At 36.4% G+C, this 23,658-nt stretch overlaps 2 protein-coding genes across 2 annotated transcripts; one reads left to right on the top strand and one right to left on the bottom strand.

Annotated features, from left to right (window-relative positions):
* Positions 1 to 362: 362 nt before the first annotated feature.
* LOC127283123 (uncharacterized) lies at positions 363 to 1,937 on the bottom strand. The gene has a single exon (XM_051307807.1). It carries the CDS (start codon positions 1,935 to 1,937, stop codon positions 363 to 365), a length of 1,575 nt encoding a protein of 524 aa, XP_051163764.1.
* A 16,369-nt stretch (positions 1,938 to 18,306) lies between these two features.
* Positions 18,307 to 19,260, top strand: LOC127283122 (uncharacterized). The gene has a single exon (XM_051307806.1). It carries the CDS (start codon positions 18,307 to 18,309, stop codon positions 19,258 to 19,260), a length of 954 nt encoding a protein of 317 aa, XP_051163763.1.
* The last annotated feature ends 4,398 nt before the right edge of the window (positions 19,261 to 23,658 follow it).

Raw genomic sequence — 23,658 nt, 5'->3', positions numbered from 1 at the left:
AAATGAAGATTACTAATTGAGATAATTTTTTAATTAGTCGTATTCTACTTTTACTTTAGTTTACTGTATATAATCAAATAAAAAAGAAATATTTTGTTCATTTTTTTATTTAGGAGACTGCTTAAAATATGTATAAATTGCCGTGCAAAATAAAAACTAAGTTAAGCCATATTTTTCACAGGAATGACTTCAGAATTAAAAATAACTATTAATTTACCAAGAAAGTGTAGTTAGAATATAGAATTATTTATATTACATTAGATTATTAAATACAAACAATTTTTCGTCATTTTTTGCTATTGAACAAATTATGAATTAAGTAAGTTTTTATTTCGTACGGCAGTATATATATTACTTACAAGTTAGTGTAGATTGCCAAGAGCTTTTTTCAATATGATGAATTGACGATTATTCCAGCGGTGTGCATGGAATACTTCCACTGACAACAAATTGTCAATCGACAAGCACACGTAATTTACATCAATTTCAATTTCATATGCCATTAGTAGCACATTGTGCAAAATAGTTCTTACTGTGCAACATACGAAAATTGGATCATCATCCCTCCAAACAATAGAGTGTAAAGCTACAAACTCGGGCATATTACAGTCACTATAACGTGTAGCTAAAAAGCACTTCAAAGAAACGTATTTTATGCCATTTACTTTTATCCAGTTAGCTAATTGGAGACGTCTAGCATTTGGAAATAATTCATTAAATGGTAGCAAATCGATAGGAACCCACTTTGTTGGACCTTTTGTTATCTCTCGCTCTAATGTTCCAGTTAAAACGTATGCCTGATGTAATTGATGCTTTTTAGCTAGAGTCAGTGGTAGATTTTTATAATTCCGCATACATTGTGTAATTCGTTTAAAAAATTGATGTTTTGCTTCACATCTCATGGTTGAATATTGTTCTAAAGGTCCAAATCTCATGATCGCTCTTATTCTATGTAATAAAAAATGCTGCTTTGGAGTCAAATGCCTTTGATAAGTCGCCTGGAATGTCTCAAGGTATTCAGATATACAGCTGTCTAAGTAACCTAAGATTGAAGATTCGATTTTATCTGCGTGAGATATCAAGATAATTTCCAACATTTTCAAATAGTTTTCCAACGGAGGCCAGCCTGCAACAACTTTATTCGAAATAATTAAAGGCAGCATTGTCACCAGTTGTGCCATTTGTGAGGCTGTCTGCTTTAAGCCTTTCATTGGATCTTGTAAACGACTTTCTGTGATGGGTGACGGTTTTGAAGATTTTTCTGTATAGCCATAATCAAACTCAGCTATTCTTTGGTTGAGTTCTTCAATCGTCATTAAATTCAACGTTAGACAAAGCTCTTTTAAAAACAACTTCGTTGTTATTACGCAAATTCCCAACCAATCGTCATGAGTCAAATCCGGGGGTGTCACTGTTGGATCAAAACTTTCAATTTCGGTGAGCACGGTTATTCGGTTAATACCATATCGTGTTCTCAAAGCAGCTTTGCTTCGTTCATCAATGGCATCTTCAATTTCTTGAACTTGTCTTGCGTGCTCCTCCTGTGAACGAATTAAGCTAGCATCTTCTGTGCACATAATTTTAATTTGATCCATTGTAGCATTACATACACGGCAAGGGTGAAGAGCACTGAAAGAATCTCGGAAACCGCATAATTTTTGTATACCAAGATTATCACCAAGTATCGTTGACAATGTCCCATAAATTACCTCACCGTCTGCCAAGGCAAGGCCATCTTCAAGTTTTTTAAAGTCGTTGACCAGATGTTGAAGAATCATGTTCATTCCATAAATGTTTACATTTGGATTCGACACAATACCACATAAATTTATAAATTTTAATTGTGACCTATGTGCAGGCGATACATTATCATGCATCCAATAAAACATTCCTAGTTTTTGTACAGACGATGATTTGGAGCCGACAGCGTCACACATGTCTACTTCGTCGTAATATAGTTTTATGAATGTACTATTTGGCCTTCGGTTCGTATAGGAATGATTGTGGAAGTAAGTCCCATCCAAATAAGTTTCAAAATCTCCGTCCTCATTTCTACTTGGTTGAAATAGAACATTTCGAAATGAACGATTCTCAAACCATTTTTTAAGCACCTCAGGAATGGGAACGTGAATAAATTCATCTTTCTTTATGATCACAGGTTGATTTCCGTCTATCGTTGAGGAACAAAATTTTCACCCAACTGAATTCTGTTAGGCATCACAACATTGAAATTTTCTTGAAAATACACATCTTGATTGTGAATGCTATTAAGGCCTTGAGTGCAATCAATATTATTGATTATTACTTGAATATCAATATAATTATCCAATTGCAAATTGTATCCATCCTGTAGTGTGTGCCTTACATCATTTAGAGAGCGAGCGACATACGATCGCACCACATTTTGCATTTTCCCTAAAATGTTGATGACATCTTGATTTGTAGCACGAGTACTGCTTCTTAAGTATAGAAGATATTCTCCTATAATTCGCTTTTGTGGATTATCTGGGACATCATCAGCTTCATCCTCGGTGTCATTATCAGAGCTGAAATTTTCATTGTCCGACGGATCGTTAACAGGATCCAGCTCAAAAATTAGATTTTCGTCCATCACTATAAAAAATAATTTAAAAAATAAAAAATTGTGTTTAATTCATAAATATTTTTTCTCCCCCATAAACAATTCTTTCAGATATTTATTTAAAATTTTTTTAAAATTATTCAGGATAATTTCTATAAAAAATTATAAGTACATTTGATTTTCTTTTCAAAAATTGAAAAAAACACATAATTTAGCTCAAGTATGTAAAGAAAATATGAATTACTTCAGAAATTACATTAATTTAAAAAAAACTTTGTAAATTCAACTATTAATGCGATATTTTTTCAATATGTTGTTTTTAAACAGTGAATTTCAAATTGCTACATAAAGAAATTACTTGAAGCAGAATTTTTTAAATTTTGGAAAAAGTTTATCAAAAAGTGGGCTAATGTTTTCAAAAAATCCTACTTATCTCTTATTTCAAATATGGATTTAATTTAATTTAAAAAAAAATAATTAAGAAAGAAATTTGTTGTTAAAAATTTATCTAATTTTGGAAAAAAGGTATCAAAAACTAAATGGATATTTTACAAAAATGTGTATGCTTTAATTAGGTAGTCTTACTTCATATGTGGTGAATGTTCTAAGCGTACAAAATTAAATAATTTGTCAAAAAGTTTATAAAATGATTTGGTGAAAGAATATGTATTATATTTAAGATTAAAATAAGTTCATGTGATTAATTTTTGGAACATTGAAATTAGATACCAAAAAAAGCTTCTTTATGAAGAAGCAAAAATTAAAAATAAACAAACAATAGAATTTATTTAAAAACTATCTTCTTTCAATTACTTTAATTCCAATTTCCTAATGTAATATTATATATAATATGTTTAAATGGAATTTAAAAAAATTATTTTTGACATTTTTTAAGATTACAATTTGCCTTTAAACGAAGAATGAAAATTTCTAATATTAAGATACCGTTCCAATAACATACTTAAAAAATTGTATTGTTTTTTAATATTATTTTGTAGTCTTTATACAATATTAACTGTAAATTATTTAAAGAAACAAAAATAAAATTGTTTATTCAAATGTATTGTGCGAAGTATATTTAAAATGTAGTATTTTAGGTTATGTTATGACATAGTACATAAAACATTTTTTACTAAAAGAAAAATGTTTCAATTTTTTAATTTAACTTCTTTTATTAAGTTTATACGCATTATAAATCTATAACAATAATAGATAATAAAAAATCTTTCAAATAATTTTTTTAATATTATGCGTATAATGTGGATTTGTGTTCTTAAAATAAATGATATATCAATTTGAATAAAATTACGTACCCTTAAATGCAATTTAAATATAGTCCGTATATATTAATCTCACAAAAAAAGTTTTTTTCAAACACTTCTGCAAATAATAGTTATTTAATAAAAACACATTAAAATTTCGAAAAACAAATAAAAAAATGCACTGATTGTAAGAAACAACAATGACTCCTTCCCATCAGATGAATTCTTATTGGTTATTATAAAGCCATTTAATTCAAATTAGGTAACAGTGACGATATATATTATTTAATATGTTGATTGGCTATTAAAAATCGTCACAACGTCACCTTTGCCCCGTTACCCCTATACCGGAGGGTATAAAAGCCTGGAAATTCTCCTCCAGAACCGATACATTATTCTGCGACAGTTTCCTTCAAACAGTTGTCTGTATTTCGGTTTGCTGTTCTTTAATATTTGTCCCATCAGTAATAGATTCGTTTACTTATTCCGAAAACGGCTTCGGGCCTAATTGTCAAAATTAACAATTATATGTCATGGTCCATGCGAACCATTGTACTCGGTATAATTCATTTCGGATTCTCATGTAAAATCTGTTCAAAGATCGGCATTCGAATGTTTTTACTTTCGATAAAAAGATAACCAAAATCTCGTATCCGTATTGACTTCCAACCAATTCTAAATATTGTTAAAATATCTAAACACATAAATTATTCAACCATACTACGTATACATTCCTTCGAGGTAAGCACATAAATAAGTTGAAAGTAATACTTGGTTGTAATACTTTATTATACTTATAATTTAACTTGATTTTATATTTAAGTTCTTATTATAATAAACTAATATTCTCTTGCATATCTTTATATTTTATTTTCTCTTAACCTTTAATACTCTTTTCTGTCAAATAAGTAAGAACAATTTCATAACGGTCCCCATAGAGCTGAGGCATGAAACATTTCTACAAATAAATAAAAATAAAGCACGAATATTGCATTCGTGTGAAATATTTGCTAACGACTTCCGAAGTATAAGTATCCTTTTGACTAAGCTTACGTTCAAAATTAAATATAAAGGTAAAAAAAGGTGTCACTTCCCCTTAATTTATCACGGGTTTTTCGAGTTTTCAATTTTAAAAGCAATCCAAAAGTATTTAATTAAAAGGGGGAAAAGGAAATTAAAAATGAGCACTAAATTATGTTTAATAATGTTTTAAAAATTTTAGATTGCTTTTGAAATTGAAAAATCGATAAATCCGTGTCGATAAGGTAGAAAACCATATTTTCTGAATTGCATGATAAAATTAGCAACAGTACACTGTTTTCACAATGTTTTTAATGCAGAGGTTAGAATTGATGAGAATAATTGTTTTTTGTTTAAATTTTTGTTTCTTTAATAATTAATCATTCATTTTTGTTTCTAAGTTAATTTTCCATTGTTTCTGCATCCATTTAATTGCTTTTTCTTGATTAAATGCCCTACAAAATTCGTCCCTTTCAGTGCGTTTACAAGCTTCAGATCATTTCGGATATCGAAAATTGCTCGTATCCGAGATTCTCACTAATTTGTTTACCAGCTATTGAGCTCGTAACCGGTATCCGCATTTCTGGTATCTTTCATTTTCTACTGGGTGTTTACAAGAAGAAGTTCTTATCAAAGAAATTCCAGAAGAGAAAAACTTACCTTAACATTCACATCGATTGAGAAAGATTTCTCCATTCTTCGTCGGTATTCTTCTTGGAACAAATTGTGTCAAATTGTTGCGTACTGTCAAAATTTTTTTATCAATATAAAAAGAAGGAAAAAGTAATTAACACTTTTGCAGAAGGCGCAAATCTCTTTGTTGGAACTACATGAAGAGGAGGAATTTGCCGGGAAATTGCTAGATTTTCGTAGATAAAAAAAGGATAAAAGCTAATAGTAGACTTTTGAGTCTCGACCCTTTCTTGGATGAAATTGGTCGCACAGCGATTTCCTATAATCCTATCTCCTTAACACGTAATCAAGCATTTGTTCATACAGGCATAGATTCACAGTTTTCCTAAAAGTATCAAATTGAGACCAAAAATTGCATCAAATCTTTGCAACGTTTTGATGCACATAAGTTATATCAAAAAGAGATCGTTTTGTGTATCATTTTTAGAAATGATACACGAAACGGTCTCATTTTTTGATGCAAAAAATTTAATCAATTTATATCAATCATGGCCGAATTGAATCGACTCAAAATTAAACGAATTTTTTTCAGATATTTTGGTAATAGTACAATTGCGGAGACCATTTCACTATTTAATTTGAAAATGAAAATAACAGAAAATCAAAGACAATGTGCAATTCGATAATTAAAAAGTGACAGCTTATAAACATAACCTAAAATGCATGAGAAAAAATTTCTCGATAAAATCAATATAGCCGAGCTTTTTAGAAGGTAGATGGCAGCACTCATCTATTTTCTTTCTTTAAATTTTTTCTGAATCGTTTTTATAAAAAGCAAAACTGCCATCTACCTTCTAAAAAGCTCGGCTATGTTGATTTTATCGACAAATTTTTTCTCATGCATTTTAGGTTATGTTTATAAGCTGTCACTTTTTAATTATCGAATTGCACATTGTCTTTGATTTTCTGTTATTTTCATTTTCAAATTAAATAGTGAAATGGTCTCCGCAATTGTACTATTACCAAAATATCTGAAAAAAATTCGTTTAATTTTGAGTCGATTCAATTCGGCCATGATTGATATAAATTGATTAAATTTTTTGCATCAAAAAATGAGACCGTTTCGTGTATCATTTCTAAAAATGATACACAAAACGATCTCTTTTTGATATAACTTATGTGTATCAAAACGTTGCAACAGAAAAAGATACAACCAAGTTTACTGTGTTATGCGGGTCCGGTAGAATTCAAATTTCGAGAAATGTGTCGGGAAAGGTATATTTATGTTTATTTGTTTGCTTGGCTGTAAATGCTGTACATGTGGAGTTAGTTTCGGATCTATTTTTGCACTAACACCGGTCCATTTTTTGATTGGCACGTCATTAAATTTAATTTTAGAAAATAATCATCTTCACCTTTCTTTAAATCGCTTATCGCATTTCCAATTGCTGTGTCAAATGCAGCAATCGTTTTGGACAAAATGGTCATGTGAGTATCTGACTCAATTGCAATCTCTTTCGAAGTGGAAGAATAAAATTGAGAACATAAGAGTCGGTCAGATAATTGTAATTAAAACTTGAAAATGTACCGCTACTACGATGGCAATTAAGTCGAGTCATAGAGTTGCATTCGGGTGATGATGGTAAGGTAAGAGTGGTGAGTGCGAGAACAGCGTCAGGAATTGTCAAAAGATCATTACCGAAAATTTATGTGCTTCCAATTGAGTGCGATGAAAAGATCGAAAATTCATAATTTGTTATGTTAAAATGCTATACAATTATTGTTATTTTACGTAAGCATTTCAAAGTAGACGGAATGTTGGAAGTTTAAAGTGTGAAATGAGACGATGAGCAATTAAAGAATATTCAAAATATGCGTGCTACTCAACGCGAGTGTCACATGACTAATTTGGGAAGGGTTTTTGACCAATAGGTATAATGTGAGTGACCGTACGTTTCAGTATATCTAGGAAAACCGTATCACTATGTATATGGGGTAAAATTACTGTAGCGAACTAAGTGAAAAATAGTTCATCGGATCGGGCTGTAACTTGCACATAGTTCAGCCCTAGGGATGAGTAATTTAACCACTAATTGTAAGTATTGTTAGGTTTTTTTAAAATCTGTCGAAGAGGGAGGGGGTTGAATTTTGTTGAAAAATTTAAACAGTGAATAAAGTTATTGCAATCCTGAAGATACCAATTGAAAGCTGACGTAGTTCCGCATCCAACGAGCCCTATATGAACTATTTTGGATTAGAGGATTTTTTATAAACAATTGCCATGTTAGCCAATTGTTTATTAACAATATACTAATCCACAGTATTTCATATAGGGCTCGTTGGATGCGGAATTACGTCAACTTTTATTTAGTAACGTCAGAATCACGATACCTTTATTCGTTTAGAAGATATATAAATTTTTATTAACATTAATTAAATAACTCATATCTCGAAAATAACAAAAAAGAACATCTCAATATTTTTTGAGCTAAAAATGCACATTTCTAACTTTCGAACAAAATAAATTTTAAAAAAAGACCGAACTTAAAAAAAGTAAAAAAAATTTTTGATTTTAGAAAAAAAGGGTCAATTTTTGAATTTTTTTCACCAATCGAAAAAGCACAAAAAAACCTTTAGAAAACATATATGTCAAAATTTTTATTATTTACTTATATAATATTTACAATTTTTAGTTAATTAATTAAGTATTAAGGTTAATAAAAATTGATATATTTTATAAACAATAAAGTTATTGTAATTCTGACGTTACTAAATGAAAGTTGACGTAATTCTGCATCCAACGAGCCCTATATGAAGTACTTTGGATTAGTATATTCTTAATAAACAATTGGTTAACATGGCAATTGTTTATAAAAAATCTTCTAATCCAAAATAGTTCATATAGGGCTCGTTGGATGCGGAACTACGTCAGCTTTCAATTGGTATCTTAAGGATTGCAATAACTTTATTTATTTGTGAAATATTTTATTTTTTATTAACATTAATTAATTAATTAATTAACATCTCGAAAATAACAAAAAGGACATCTCAATATTTTTTGTGGTGAAAATACACATTTTTAGCTTTCAAAAAAATAAATAAATAAAAAAAATAAAAAGGACCGAACTTAAAAAAAAGTTCGAAAAAATGTTTAGTTTTCAAAAAAAGGGTCAAAATTTGAATTTTTTAAAAATTTGTTTGCACCATTCGAAAGAGCAGGAAAAAACCTTTTGAAAACATAAAGGACAAATGTATGTAATATATGTAATATATGTCTTGGCGTTTTAAAAAAAAATGTTAAGAGGGAAAACTACCCCTAAAATAAAGTTTTCTTTTTTTATAATTTAACTTTAATTTAATTTAATTTAACTTTAATTTAAGTAAAATCTTTTTATTAATTGGTGGTAAAAAGAAAAATATACTACACAATTTTTTTAAAACAGTTTGCAATTATTTGAGGGTAAACTACACCAAAAAATGAATTATTTTATATAAATTTTAAAATATATAACAAAGGATACAATAATTTAACTAATATTCAATTTACATCCGTTGAAATAATGTGTATAGTTTTCTAAATCATAGCCGAAAATAATATAGAAGGGGTAACTACCTTTAACCAAAAAATTTATTTTCTATTACTAAAAAATAAAAATTGTGTAAAAAATTATTTTAAAAATTGTAAATACTTTAGGAGAAGCTAAACATAATTCTTTACAAATGAGAAAAAATTATTTTAAGGTGAACTACCCCTATTGCAAAACTGACATCTACACAAAAAATAGCAAAATTAAAGTTATTTTTGAAATAATAATCGAAATAATGTTCAACAGTTATATGTGATTAAATGGTAAAATTAAATTAACATCTGTTATAATTTAGGTAATATTTTTATATACATAATTGTGTAGCGAATCAGGATGATGAACGACTCATTAAATTATGCTGGTTAGATAAAAGGCAATTGGAAAAAATACTCAGAAGCAAAGGGAAAAATTTTATAATAGTTTGGGGTATAGCACGATGGAAATTGAAAGATATAGGACTGAAAAGAGAAAAATAGGTAAGATAGTCAAAAAGAGGTAAAGATATCGAAAATTAGGTTAGTATAGGAAATATAAATGAATCTAATTATAACCCTAGGTACAAAAAACAATGATTGAAGGATTACCATATTTGATAATGATTTATAATTGACTAAAATTGTTTGATAGTGATTGATAGTCTATTGATATTGTTTGATAGTGATTGTTAATTGACTGAAATCGTTTGTTAGTGATTGATAGGTGATTAATATCGTTTGATAGTGATTGATAGTTGATTAATAACGTTTGACAGTGATTGGTAATTGGATAAAATCTTTTAATAGTGATTAATAATTTTCAGAACACGTTTGATAGTGATTGAAAGTTGATTAATATCGTTTGATAGTTATTAATAATTTACTAAAATCGTTTGTTAGTGATTAATAATTGACTTAAGTCATTTGTTAGTGATTGATATGTGATAAATATCGTTTGTAAGCGATTGATAGTTGGCTAACATCGGTTGATAGTGATTGATAGTTGATTATTTTGTTTGATAGTGATTTATAATTGGTTTAAATTGTTTGATAGTGAATGGCAGTTGATTAATATCGTTTGAGAGTGATTGATAATTGGCTAAAATCATTTGATAGTGATCGATATTTCGGTAAAGTCGTTTGATAGTGGTTGATAGATCTATGTTATTCAAATATAACTGGGCTGCAGACGTCATCCTTCACCTCAACTTGAATATTTTTATCCAATCCAACTTCTATGGGTTTGTTATTCGTTTGATAGTGATTGTGAGTCAATTTTAAACGTTTGTTACTTAGAATTAAATCAATAATATTTGCAATTTTACATTCACTGTATACGGTTATATAAATTTTCAGGTAGTATTGCAGGTAAGTTGTACCTATTATTGTCAAATTGTATGATTTTTTAACCCTTTTTTTAACTGGATTTTAAAAATTAACTAACTTTGGTTTTTTACATATACATTTATTTTATTTAAATTTAACAGGGTTACGATTCACCTTAACTTGAATATTTTTTTCAATTTACATTTTTATCTGTTTTTTGGTCGTTTATTAGTGATTGTAAGATATACTTATTATTGTCGAATTGTATCATTATTTCCAAACTAAATTCAAACTTGATTTAAAAAAATAAATAACGTTTTTTTACATATAAATTTATGTTATTTCAATTTAATTGGGCTGCTAACTTCTCACTTCACCTCAACTTGAATATTTTTTCTATTTACACTTTTATCGCTTTGTTGGTCGTTTGATAGTGATTGTTAGTCAATTTTAAACGTTTGACAGTCTATTTTTTCAAACATTACTATCATTAACGAAAAGTTACTCATCCTTAAGGTGCTTTTCTACTTCCTTCTTTTTGATCAGATGAACAAATTTCTGGACCGTGAAAATGCATGTGACTGAATGTGATTGGCTCCACAAAAATTCCATTTTCACGTAGTTTTTCGTAGAGCCAATCACATTGACTGATACGCATTTTCACGGTCCAGGGGTGCTATTCTCGAAATGAGTTCCGTGCACGAATCGAAGACTTTCGAATAACTTTGTCGAAAACTGTATTCTCGAACTGTTCACTAGGCGTTCATAGACGAAACGATTCGAGTGAAATGCAACGAGTGGTCTTAACCACTCGAAGCAACAGTTTCGTGTTCGAATTTTGGTACTGCTCATGCGCAGTAGTATTATTTAATAATATTATGTACACATATTAAAAGGGATTCAAAGTTTCGAATTTTTATCAATTATAGAGTTTCATTCATAATAATAATAATAATAATAGAAATAATAATAATAATAATTTTTTTTTTTTTTGAGAGGAGGAGGTGAAATGCTTTATGCACTGCCTGATCTTAGGACTGTGTGGGACTGTAGCGATCCTGCTTTCTGCTGCCGCCCTTACCTGCACTAAAACACCCCCCATTCACGCCTACCTACTAACCCCCGGTATCCGCTTTCGCATATCTTCAGGGGTTGAGGTCGCTGGCGACTCTTAGCCGTGCTTCGGCTCTTTTCTATCTAATGACCAGCCTGTTTCTTGATGTTCATCTCGTCAGATAATAACAAAAAGTTTAAAGTTTTCTCTTAAATAAATAAATAAATAAATAATTAAATCGTTTTAAAGATAAAAAGCAGCTAATAAATTTATGAGCGTCAATATGTAAAAAAAAGGAAAAATATAATCTTATGATCCTTGTCTATTGGAGTCTAAATCGGTCTTCTTTAATTTTAATAACCTTTCTACGTAAGTGGATATTGTATACCACGTTTCCTCGTTTAAGAGCATTTTTTCTATAATATTTTCAGGAGATACTTGTCCAATGTCATCGTCCAGATTTTTCTTTTCTTTGCTCCATCTTGTGCAGTGAAAGAAAGTGTGGTTTACGTCGTCTTTTTCAGAATCACCGTATATACATGCTGGTGATGTCATTTTCCCTATCTTGTATAAGAATGATGTGAAATAGCCATGGCCAGACAGTAATTGGGTCACGTAATAATTAACCTCTCCGCTTTTCTTATTTAGCCACGGTTTAATATGTGGTATCAGTCTGAAGGTCCATCTGCCTCTACTTTCTTTATTCCATCTCTCTTGCCATAGGTTCATAGTCTTTTCCCTGGCTTCCCAGCGAGCCGTTGCTTTATTTATTTTCATATCTCTGTCATATACTGCTTTTCTTTCTTGAGCTATCAAATCAATAGGGATCACGCCTGCAATTACTAGGGCAGCGGGTTCCGAAACTGTTCTGTAGCAGGACGCAATTCTCAATGCCCCTAAAAGTTGAACAGAGGCCATTCCTTTTCTATATTGTTCCTTCTGTAGGGAATTTGCTATTAATTCACTTCCATAAAGTAGAATGGAGTTTGTCACAGAGAGGAGAAGTCGTCTTCTTGTTGGTCTCGGGCCGCCAATGTTAGCAAATAGCCTGCTTAAATCTGCAGTTGTTTTCAGTGCTTTTGCTGTTACTTCCTTGATATGCTCATAGAAAGTCAGTTTTTTATCTATTCTTATGCCTAAATATTTCAAGGAATCCTTCGTTACCAGTTCTTCATCTTTAATTTTCAGGCTAATCGTGGTTTCTATTTGCCGTCTCGTTAATAGGACAATTTCCGTTTTCTGAAGTGCTAGTGCTAAACAGTGCTCCTTCATCCAGGCATTTACTCTTCTCATCACTTGGTTGAGGGTTTCTTGTGCTTCTTCTGTGGTTCTTGCAGTTATTATTGCTGGGATATCGTCCGCATATCCAACTAGAATAGCATTTTTGGGCATTTTTATGCAAAGAATGCTGTTGTATGAAATGTTCCATAAGTCTGGGCCTAAAATGGAGCCCTGAGCCACCCCTGCTGTAATCTTCATTCTCTCTTGTCCTTTCTCTGTGTCATAGAGTAATTCTCTGTCTCTAAGGTAGCTCTGCATGATTCGGTATAAATACGGTGGGACTTTGAATTTTTTAAGAGCACTCAATATATCCACCCATCTTGCTGAATTAAAAGCGTTCTTGACGTCCAAGGTGACCAGCATGGTAATTTTGCGGGAGTAGTGATTTCTTTTTTGCTCTTGCTCAAATCTCTTCACTACTTCTCCCACTGCTCCAAACGTAGAAAACCCCTTGCGAAAGCCGTACTGTCGCGCTGACAGTCCACCTGCTTCTTCTACTGCTTTTGTTAATCGTGTCTTCAGTAACCTTTCGAGAAGTTTTCCCGCGGTGTCGAGCATACACAATGGTCGGTATGCTGAAGGTTGTTTTGGGTCTCCCTTTCCTTTACTGATTAGAATTAGGCGTTGTATTTTCCATTTTCTAGGGAAGATACCTTCTGCTAAGCACTTGTTATATAGTTTTAAGAGGATTTCTGGACATAGCCTAGTTACTAGCTTTAATATTTCAGCTGCAATTCCGTCAGGTCCTGGTGCCTTCTTGTTTTGAAGAGATGCCGCTGCCTTCGTCAATTCTTCCAGTCCAAAGAGGGGGATATCTTCGTCTGAGATATCCAGGTTTTCGTCTTGTGGTCTTTCTGGGTGGATGGGAAACAAAGAGGTGATGATATTTCTTGTTTCTTTGGTGTTTACATCTACATTGTTGGTCTTTGCCCTCAGCTTTTTCATGATTACTTTATAACCCAGGTCCCATGGGTTATTATTCACATCTTCTCTAAGCTCTTCCCATTTCAGTTTCTTGCTCTTCTTTATAGCGTTTTTTAGGCATTTTTTTGCTTCTTTATAATCCGCTTCCTCTTGAAATGATGTTCCTGGTTGTTTCTTTCTACGTCGGATTGAACGTCATCTAAGTAGTAGGCAATGTTTCCTAAGGCTTGCAATTTCTGCTGTCCACCAGTATACTGACCTTCTTTTCCTGTTTTGGCTTCTGCGAGGCATAGAGACGTTACAGGCCTTATGAAGGGCGTTGATTACGTGCTTAGCTGTACCTTCAGCATTCTTCCATTTTTCTAAGATTGCTAATTCATTGCTGCTGTCTGTGATGGCGGCCTTGAATTTTTCTTCATTTAAACGGGTTATGTTCCAGCTAAGTTTATATGTATTTTTCCTCCCAATAGTGCCGTTTGTTTTAGAGATCGTGAAAGTGATATACTGGTGATCGCTCCCAGTGTAGTTTTCTATTACTCTCCATGATTTAATATCTCTTGTCAATACTTCGCTTACTAGTGTGATGTCTGGGATTGTTTCCGCGTATCCTATTCGCCTGAAGGTAGGAGTGTTTCCTTGGTTCACGACCGTTAGGCCTGTTCTAGCTGCCATTTCTAGGATGCAGAGTCCTCTCGTGTCCAGTTTTGGCATACCCCAATCAGGTGCTTTAGCGTTAAAGTCACCGCCAATCACAAAGGTTCCACCCTTCATTCTAATGAAATCTTCTAAGCGGTTTATTTTATTCATGAAGTCAGCAAGGCTTTCGTTTGGTGTGAAGTAACAGCTTACCAATGTAGTTTCTCCGGTATTTACCCATACGAAGCCCTTTTCGTTTCCGTTATCTTTTATAGAAATTTCTTTTTTATTTGGGATCCAGATAGCCGCCGTTGCAAGGTTATCTGTATACCAATAAGCTTTGTTTTCGTTTGTGTACTGTTCGCTAATGAGTACTACGTCGATGTTCAATTCTATGGTGAGTTGCAGAAGGAGGTCGTCAGCCACCCTGCTTCTGTGTAGATTTGCTTGAAGAATTTTCACTTTTCTTTTCTCTTCGCCTTGTCAAGAGCTTCTCTAAATACTACACACTTTCCGGATCCGGCTAAGTGATTTGTAAGGCCTTTGTCAATTTCTCTATCAATGCACAGGTTGCATTTTGGCTCCTTGCTGCAACTACTCTTGTCATGTCCTTTCTCTTCACAACGGAGGCACACGCCTTTCCTGTCTGGGCCGTTGCAATCTGTCTGTTGATGTCCATAGCCTAGGCATTTGAAACAGCGTGGCACTATGGTTCTTAGTCGAACTCTGCAATTCGTCCAGCCAATCTTGATCCTGGAGGATTTTAGTATCTCGATTCCAATCTTCTCACTTAATGTTACTATCGCTAGTCTCTGCTCCCGGTTGTTTTTTCCAGTGACAAACACTTTTGTGTCTTCAGGGAGATTTTCGACGTCTCTTCTCAGAGCTGAAAAGACTTCTTCTTGTGAAGTGCAGCAGTCTAGGTCTATGATCTCAATTACTATCTTCGGGGTAAGGTTGCGGATATCTGCGTCTTGTCCGAGGGTGTTCTTTAAGGCTTTGCTGAATTCTGCCTTCTTTTCCACGTTCTTGTCTAGTTCGAGGAGAACATCTCCATTTCTAGTTTGGCGTATAGACTTTATTTGGATATGCAGTTCATCTGGATTCAGCGTGCTGCCTCGTATCTTTTCTACTACTTCCGAGTACGTTCTTCCTTCGCTTGGTTTTATTAATATGGCTTCCGTTTTAGACTTAAACTTCATTTGATGTTTCTTATGTTCCTCTGTTGGTGCTGGTGGTTTTTCGACAATCCTTGTTTTTCTTAAACCTTTCTTCTCTTCTCTACTAGGGATTGTAACCCATTCATCGGAGGAAGAGTCTCTTTTCTTTTTCTTTCCTGACTGTACTAATGTCTGTGGCGGGCTTGTAGCCGTACGTTTTGACCTCTTATCTCGAGTAGCGGAATTTTCGTTTTGGGATTTGGTTCGTTTCATCCTTTGTTGAGATATCAACTCTTCCACCTGTTCTACCTTTTCAACCATTGTGGGAAGACCTTGTTTGATTATCATCTTTATGTTGGGTTGGCTTTCTAATGCTTCTACCATAACTTCCAGCATTTTCCTCATCTCTACAAGAGCTTTTGAAATTGCTATCTCAACATCTTCGTGTTCGTGACTTGTAGTAAAAAATACCCCACCAGCCAAGTGGTCCACTGTCGGGGTACTGCAGTCATGGGATTTCGACGCTCCGAAGCCTGCTTGCTCACTTCGGTAAAGCGCCGCCTCTGGGGCTTCCGACTTCCCCTGTAGGCTAACTGAATTTTCCTTATTTTTATTTATTTCCATAGTTTGTATTTATTTTTGGGGTTCCTTCCCTTAGGTCCTAAACCAGTTTTTTGCATGTAAGTGTGTACAGTGTGAGTGAAAAGTGTCGTGTAAAACCCCGCAATGTACTGCCCCGCGTGGCAGGGTGCGCGGAGGTTTGTGAGTGTGAAAGTGTGTTTGTGTGAGACTTCCATGCGTGTGTAAGACTATGTTACAGTGTAAATGTTCATATGTTGTATTTTGGGTTGTATCTTGGTCAGGCCAGGAGTGCGGGAGCCACGCAGACCCGCGAAACTCGTTGTCGAATATACGTCTCCGACCCAGGTCGAAAGACTCATTTTTTAATGAGTCCAACGCTCCGGGCCAGGAGACGTCCCACACACCTACCAGGGCGGGTACAACCCTCATTCTAGGAAGAGCCCGAATTAAGCGGGATACCCTCACAAAGGCCCCACCCCCGAAGGAGAGCAAGAAAGAAAACGCTTCAGAGTACGTAGGTAACGGAACCCCGCACTCCCGGACCCTAAGCCACTCCACCTCGACACGGTCCACCAACCCCTAGGAGTGGAATAATAATAATCCCCGCCGATGGTTGTCCACTGCCAAGAATCGTGTAAATTCTTGGTAGACCTTGTCGTGGTGGTGGGGCTTTTTACAAAAGGACAACCAGCAGCCAGGGTGGTTCCCTGACCAAATAAACCAAAACTCTAAATGAAATGAGTACAGAAATTGGTGTTTTAACCCCAGGAGGAACCCCGCAAGGGGACAATACTCCCACTGATTCTGATCGGGTGAAAGCCTCGGTAGTCAGTGCAGGCCCCACGGATTTTGGGGGGGGCCAAGATATAAATAAAATGAATGGCTCTTTTGGCAGCAGTTTCGAGAGAAACGTTGCTGTCCAAATCGAGATAGTGCCGCAAATTTTGGAGAGCATGCGTCAGGCATGCAAAAGGCAAAGGAACGTCAGCAAGGGCGTTCAGGATGGGATAGCTACTTTGGGGAAGGCGTTCGATATAATTCGAAGTAATCTTCGTTTTATACCCGAGCCCTTTAAAAAATCAGAGCCGCCAAACCCGCATCTTGGACAGCCTGCGCTGACGTTGCAGTTTGCTGCAGCCATGCCTGAGTCACGAGACGGAAAAAAGCGTCCCAGGGAGGGAGGAAGCCCAGAGGCCGATCCCCGGCCTACCAGTCCAGTGGAGAAACGTGCCAAGCGAAAGGAGGATGCTTGTGTTGACCCTGGATTGCTGGCAAAAAATGGAGAACCGGCCCCAAAGGGGGGTCCTGGAACGTTTCTTGAGGTCGCCTCAAGGCCAGGGACAGCGGATGGCGATGGCTTCCAGGCTGTCGTTAATAAAAAGCAGGAGGCCAGGAAAAGAAAGAAGGCCTTAAAAAAGAAAGCACCCGAGCCCAAAACTTCAAGGCTCAGGACCACGGAGGCAGTTAAGATTTCGGCGAAAAATCCAGAGGAGTACGCCGAAATCTTAAAGCTGATGAAAACTTCGGTTAAACCAGAAGAAACTGGCACCGAGGTCCTGAAAATTAGAAGAACGTTTAACAACTTCTAGCCCTGAAGAAGAAGCTCGGGAAGACGGACCTGGATGCATCGTGCCGCCTTTTACCACGTTTTAGTGGTACAAAGGTGGCGCTGATCCGCCTGACTGAGGTGGAGAGTGACTCTCTTCTGAAATTGGGTAAAATACAGATCGGGTGGATAAACGCTCCAATCAGAGAGCATATGGAAGTAGCAAGGTGCCTTAAATGCTTGGGTTACGGTCACGTTACCCGAGCTTGCAAGGGCCCCGACAGAACCAAAAACTGTCGGAGATGCGACGAGGAAGGTCACCTTGCGAAGACCTGCACTGTCGAGAAACCAAAGTGCTTAACGTGCACAGATTTGGGGAAGACAGCAACGGACCATGTCGGTGGAAAAACCTCATGTCCGGTTTACAAACAGGAATTGCAGAGGCTTAGGAGGGCAAACCCTTAAAGTTTCTGCAGGTCAACCTGCACACCTGCAGGGAGGCACAAGCTCTTGTGATGCAAACTGTCAAGGAAAAAGGGGTGGACGTTCTGTTCTGCAGTGAGCAGCATCGAAAGAACGACCTTGCCCCTTGGTACCAGGATAAGACAGGAAGAGCGGCTGTGCAGGTGTGCAACCCAGATCTGCGGGTTGACAGATTCCTGGAGACGTCCTCGTCACGGGCGACTTTAATGCAAAGTCGCCAGAGTGGGGTGAGACAAGGCTCGATAAAAGAGGAAAAATGATCGGCGAAATGGTCTCCAGGAACAACTTTCTTGTTGTAAACCTGGGAACGACATGGACGTTCAGGAGGGATGCGATCGGATCCATTATAGATCTAACGATCGCATCCTCCAAAATATTTAGCCGCATAAGCGACAGGCGGGTCTCTGAGGAATATACCGCAAGTGATCACCAGTACATCGAGTTCTCAGTCTCAGTGGGAGACACACGAGGAGGCAGAAGACAGGAAGCTCCTAGTCGAAAAAGCCCCTCGTGGAACACTAAGAAACTCGACAAGGAGAAGTTCGGCCAGTCCCTTCTAGAAGCCCGCTTAATTCAAGAGTTGGGCTGGGTAAGGAGGCCGAACAGTCTTGATGGGGAAGTGCGGGCGGTGAGAAATATAATCGTCACCGCCTGCGATGCGTCAATGCCGCGTCGCAATGGCACATTCCCCAAGAAGAGATCCTTGCACTGGTGGTCAGAAAGGTTGGCCTCCTTGCGAAAGGCATGTTTCAGAGCAAGAAGGACATATACCCGATCTAAGGGAGATCCTTTGCTCAAGGAAGCATTCAAGGAGGCCAAAAAGAACCTCAGCAAAGAGATCCGCGCGTCGCGACGCCGTAGCTGGAAGGACCTAATCGAGGACGTCGAGAAGGACCCATGGGGTCTGGCTTTTAAAATCGTTACTAAGAAATTAGTAACGAGGCAAAAGACCCCCGGCCTGGACAATTCCGATTGGGTCAGAAAGGTAATAAAAGCCCTGTTTCCTCCTGCAGAGCCGTGGCTTAGGAAGGACTGGAGTTCTTGCATAGTCATAGAGGAAGAACTCTTTACTCTTGAAGAATTGGAAGCAGCAGGTAGAAGATTGAGGACAGGCAAGGCGCCTGGAATCGATGGGATAAGCAACAAGATCCTAAAAGAGGTGATTGTTGCTTCCCCCAGATTTTGCTGGACATCTTCAATCGCTGCCTAGAGAGAGGAGAGTTCTTTCCAGACTGGAAGAGGCAAAGGCTAGTCCTCCTAAGAAAGGGAGACAAACCTCTAGATAAGGTCTCATCCTACAGGCCTATATGCCTGTTGGATACGATGGGCAAACTTCTAGAGAACATGGTTCTGCAGAGAATGCAATTTCACTTGACCGGAGAGAATAGTCTATCCGATAACCAATTTGGATTTCGTAAAGGTCGGTCCACAGTTGATGCCATAAAGGCAGTTGTAGACCTCGCCAGAGAAGGGAAAAACAAATTGGGTCCAGATAAAAAGAAGAGCTTCTGCTCGTTGGTAGCAATCAACATACGGAACGCGTTCAATTCCGCGAGATGGGAAGATCTCATCGAGTCGATGATACAGAAGGGTATACCGCCCTACCTGTTGCGGATAATGGAAAATTATCTAAGCGACAGGTGGGTTATTTACGAGGGAGACACCTGCATTCTCAAGGAAGAGATGCAGCGTGGGGCCCCTCAAGGCTCGAGGGTAGGACCATTTTTATGGAATGTATTTTACGATGACTTCCTGAGAATGGACCTGCCCGAAGGTGCGGTGATCGTCGGCTTTGCGGACGACGCGTTGATCGTGTGCACTGCCGACTCGGCGGAAGCTCTGGGGACATTGGTGAACGAATGTCTGCGACTAGCAAAATGCTGGCTGGAAACCAGAGGTCTTCAAATGGCCCTGGAAAAGACCGAAGCATTGCTAGTCACAGACAGACGTGGTTATAAATTCCCACGAATCGTGATAGACGAATTCGAGGTCAAGTGGAGGAGACAGATAAAATACCTTGGTGTGGAACTGGATGGAAGGTTAAACTTCCATCACCACATGGCTACGGCGTCGAACAAGGCGATCGAATGTGCGGCTAACTTAGCACGGGTGATGCCAAATGTTGGTGGCCCCCGTGAAAAGAAAAGGAGACTGGTGGCGAGTGTCGCCCACGCTAAGCTGCTTTACACAGCGCCAGCGTGGGCCCCCTCCCTGAGAACAAACAGATGTTCAACCATCTGTAAAAAGATGCTGTCCGCGCAGAGGTGCATTACTTCACGTATCGCCTCTGCTTATCGGACAGTATCAACGAGCGCTGTGCAGGTCCTTGCAAGTGTCCCGCCAGCAGATCTTTTGGCGCTTGAGAGGGAGGAAATTATCCTCCTTCTCAAAGAGGCGAATTCCTCTGAAGAGGAAGATCGACCCAGCAAGGACCGCATCCGCTTCGAAGCGTGGCACAGGCTCGTCGAAAAATGGCAACAAAGATGGGACGGGGAGGTAAAAGGTCGATGGACTTATCGCTTTATACCGACACTCGCCACTTGGTTAAGTAGGAACCATGGAGAGGTCTCCTACTACTTGACACAAGCGCTGACAGGTCACGGATGTTTTAATTCTTACATGCAGCGCTTTAAAAAGATAGATAGCGAGGAGTGTGCTTACTGCCAGTTCCCTGTGGACAACGCAGAGCACACCCTCTTCGCCTGCAGTCGATGGGACTTGGAGAGGCAGGCCATGTTCACCGGTGTAAACGCTACAGTTACACCGGAGAACATGGTAGCGCTGATGATCCAGTCCCAGGAAAACTGGCGGCTCATCGAGACCTTTATCATCTCTGTTATGATGAGAAAGGATCTCGATGGCCGCAGATAGGCGAAATTGACAGTGTACAGTTTTTATTTATTTATTTGTTTATTTTATTATTTATTTTGTCCTTTTATTGTCTTTTTACAATTTTCTGTTTATTTATTTATTTTGTCTTTTATAGTCTTTTTACAATTTTCTGTTTATTTATTTATTTATTTCAGTCTTTTTACAGCTTTATGTTATATTTTGTTTGTTCATCTGTCTTTTTACAATTTTATCTTTGACTTTGTTTAATTTACTTTTATTTTATTTATTGACTTTTTATTGTTTTCTTTTATGGTGTGCTGTTGATTCCGCTTGACATTGATTTTGGTTTTGTTTTAAAATTGATAACGCAGGATTTCCGCAGGAATGGACGAAGTCGCTTTGCGACAGAGTTGGAGCGCCACCCTCGAAGGCAAAAGTCTTCACGACGGTACCGAGGGTGGATAAAAGGGCTCCCAAGAAGGGTTGACGGGTTTTAGTGGGTCGGGGCTGGTAGTAGTTCGCCAGCTTATTTTGTTTATTGTTCTCCTTTTTTTTTACCAACCCCACATAACCTTGGCATGCGGAAGCCAAGGTATCTGTATACAGATTTTCCCAATAGTTCCTAAGCAAAAAAAAAAAATAATAATAATAATAATAATAATGATGATGATGATGCAGTCAATAAATATTTCTTATATCATAAGTAATTTAATTGGTTCAAAAAAATTACACTGGAAAGTCACTAGAAATAAACGACGGCAACACTGTACAACCTATTCGTCTACGAACGATCGTCGAACGAAGTTTCGAATGGTACTCGAGAATACGGTTGTTGCTTCGTGCACGAAACTTACCCATCGAATTTACTCGCATACGAACAATATTCGAATGATTTTGAGAATAGGACCCCAGAAATTTGTTCACCTGATCGAAAAAAAGGAGGACCTTTATGGAGAAATTTTTTCATCTGATCGAAAAAAAGGAGGTATAAGGGTGCAGTCCCATGTGGTAGAATAGTGGAACAGATTTGACCAATCAGAAAAAGGTTTCAAAAAATCCAAGCATCTGATGAGTCAAATCTGTTCCACTATTCTAATATTCTACAACATGAGACTGGGGACTAACAGCTCCTTTACTCGTTCCGTCAGCTAGCGCTGGCTAGCATTGAGCTGTGAGTGTGCCTTTAAGTTACTCTCTCACCTTCTGCCTGACCTTCTCTCTATGACTTCCAGATATGACTGAAATATTTAGTCAGAATTGCTAATTCAGTATACTGGAATTCAAAATAATTAATTAATGAGAAAAATATTAAAACGGAATTGATAAGAATTTAGTTTCATGCAAACTTAGTCCCAACATGGAATACATAGGAATTGGATAAAAACAAATTCATAATTCATCAATATCAATGAAAAGTTAAAGTTTTTCAATTGTTTTGAATTCCTCGCTTCTTGCTGGGTTGACACAGAAAAACCAAAGAATGTCTTTCGCAAAACTATAAAATATTCTAGAACGTAAAAGAAGCTTCTGAAATACATCCGAAAGGCGGTGCCAACTTCAAATTTGGCGGAAGATAAACTATTGCAGCTCCATACTTCATATTATCAAGCTCGGTCCTCCCGTCTATGTTAAGCATTCTGTGATACAGGTTCCCAGCCCTCTGTTTATACATTGAAATGAGGCTTTATTTATATGTCATGTTTGGTATTCCCATTGTCGCGTTGCAACGTTTTTCATTTTGATTCTTTAGATTAATAATTCGTCAAGATTTTTGGATTATCAATTTATAAAATAATTATGTAGACCTACAATTTATTGTTGACCGGATTTAGTTTTGTACAGTTTATATTTGGCTTTGGAAACGAAAAGTGAATCTCACGGTATGTACATATTCGACTGTTACAATATTTAGTGGCATTTATTTAAGGTTTTCCATTAATTTATCTGGGTTACCAGATTTAAAAATTAAGTTGTTTGACAGACTCAAAACAGTCAATCACGTCAAGATGTTTTTCTTGACTAATGATGAAAATTCAGATGATGAAGCTTCTGAATTTGAAGTGCCTATTTTTTCCGAATTTATCGAGGGAAATGTTTTTAACGTCGAAATAAAAAAGGATTTGTGGGAACAAATAAAGCCTGTCATCGTCAAATATGGAAAAAGTCAATGCCTAAAATTGAAGCCTGGAGAATGGACCGATGTACTGGCTGATGCAATATAAAATACCTTGCGCTTTTTCATTTAAATCCAATAAGGTGACAAGAGACCGAATTGATCGACCCTTTGTACACATGAGAGGAAAATGCAAGAGTAAAAAGTGTGGGAATCAATTAGTAGCAATTTGCAAAGAGGAACCGCAACCTGATGCTAAAAATTTATGGATGCAAGTTAAATGTCAAGACACAAGATTGGTAAAACATGAGAAATGTGTAAGGCAACTTCGCTACAAAAAACGTGGGGTTATAGGAGAAAAAGTGTTGAAAGAAGGAGCAGCAAATTGCGGAAGAAATTTGGCAAGAGAAAATGTTGACTTAGGAGATGTAAATGTTCCTAATTTGTACTCAAATGACGTTTTACGAAAACTTTTGCAAGAATGCAGAGATAAAGAACTCGGAGTACAAAAAAAAGATGGTCATAATCCTGTCGACACTTTGACGAAATTGAAATATACTCCTCCTTACTTAGGTTTCATTCATTTTGTTGGTGCTGATCCTTTTCAACTGCAATATTTGTTGCCTGAGCAAATATTTTTGGCAAAGGAATTCTTTCGCTTTA

The sequence above is a fragment of the Leptopilina boulardi genome, unplaced genomic scaffold, assembly GCF_019393585.1.
Source record: "Leptopilina boulardi isolate dan_hultmark-lab unplaced genomic scaffold, ZJU_Lbou_2.1 LbouV2_308, whole genome shotgun sequence".
Taxonomy (NCBI): domain Eukaryota; kingdom Metazoa; phylum Arthropoda; class Insecta; order Hymenoptera; family Figitidae; genus Leptopilina; species Leptopilina boulardi.
This window is presented reverse-complemented; position numbering and strand designations above follow the sequence as displayed.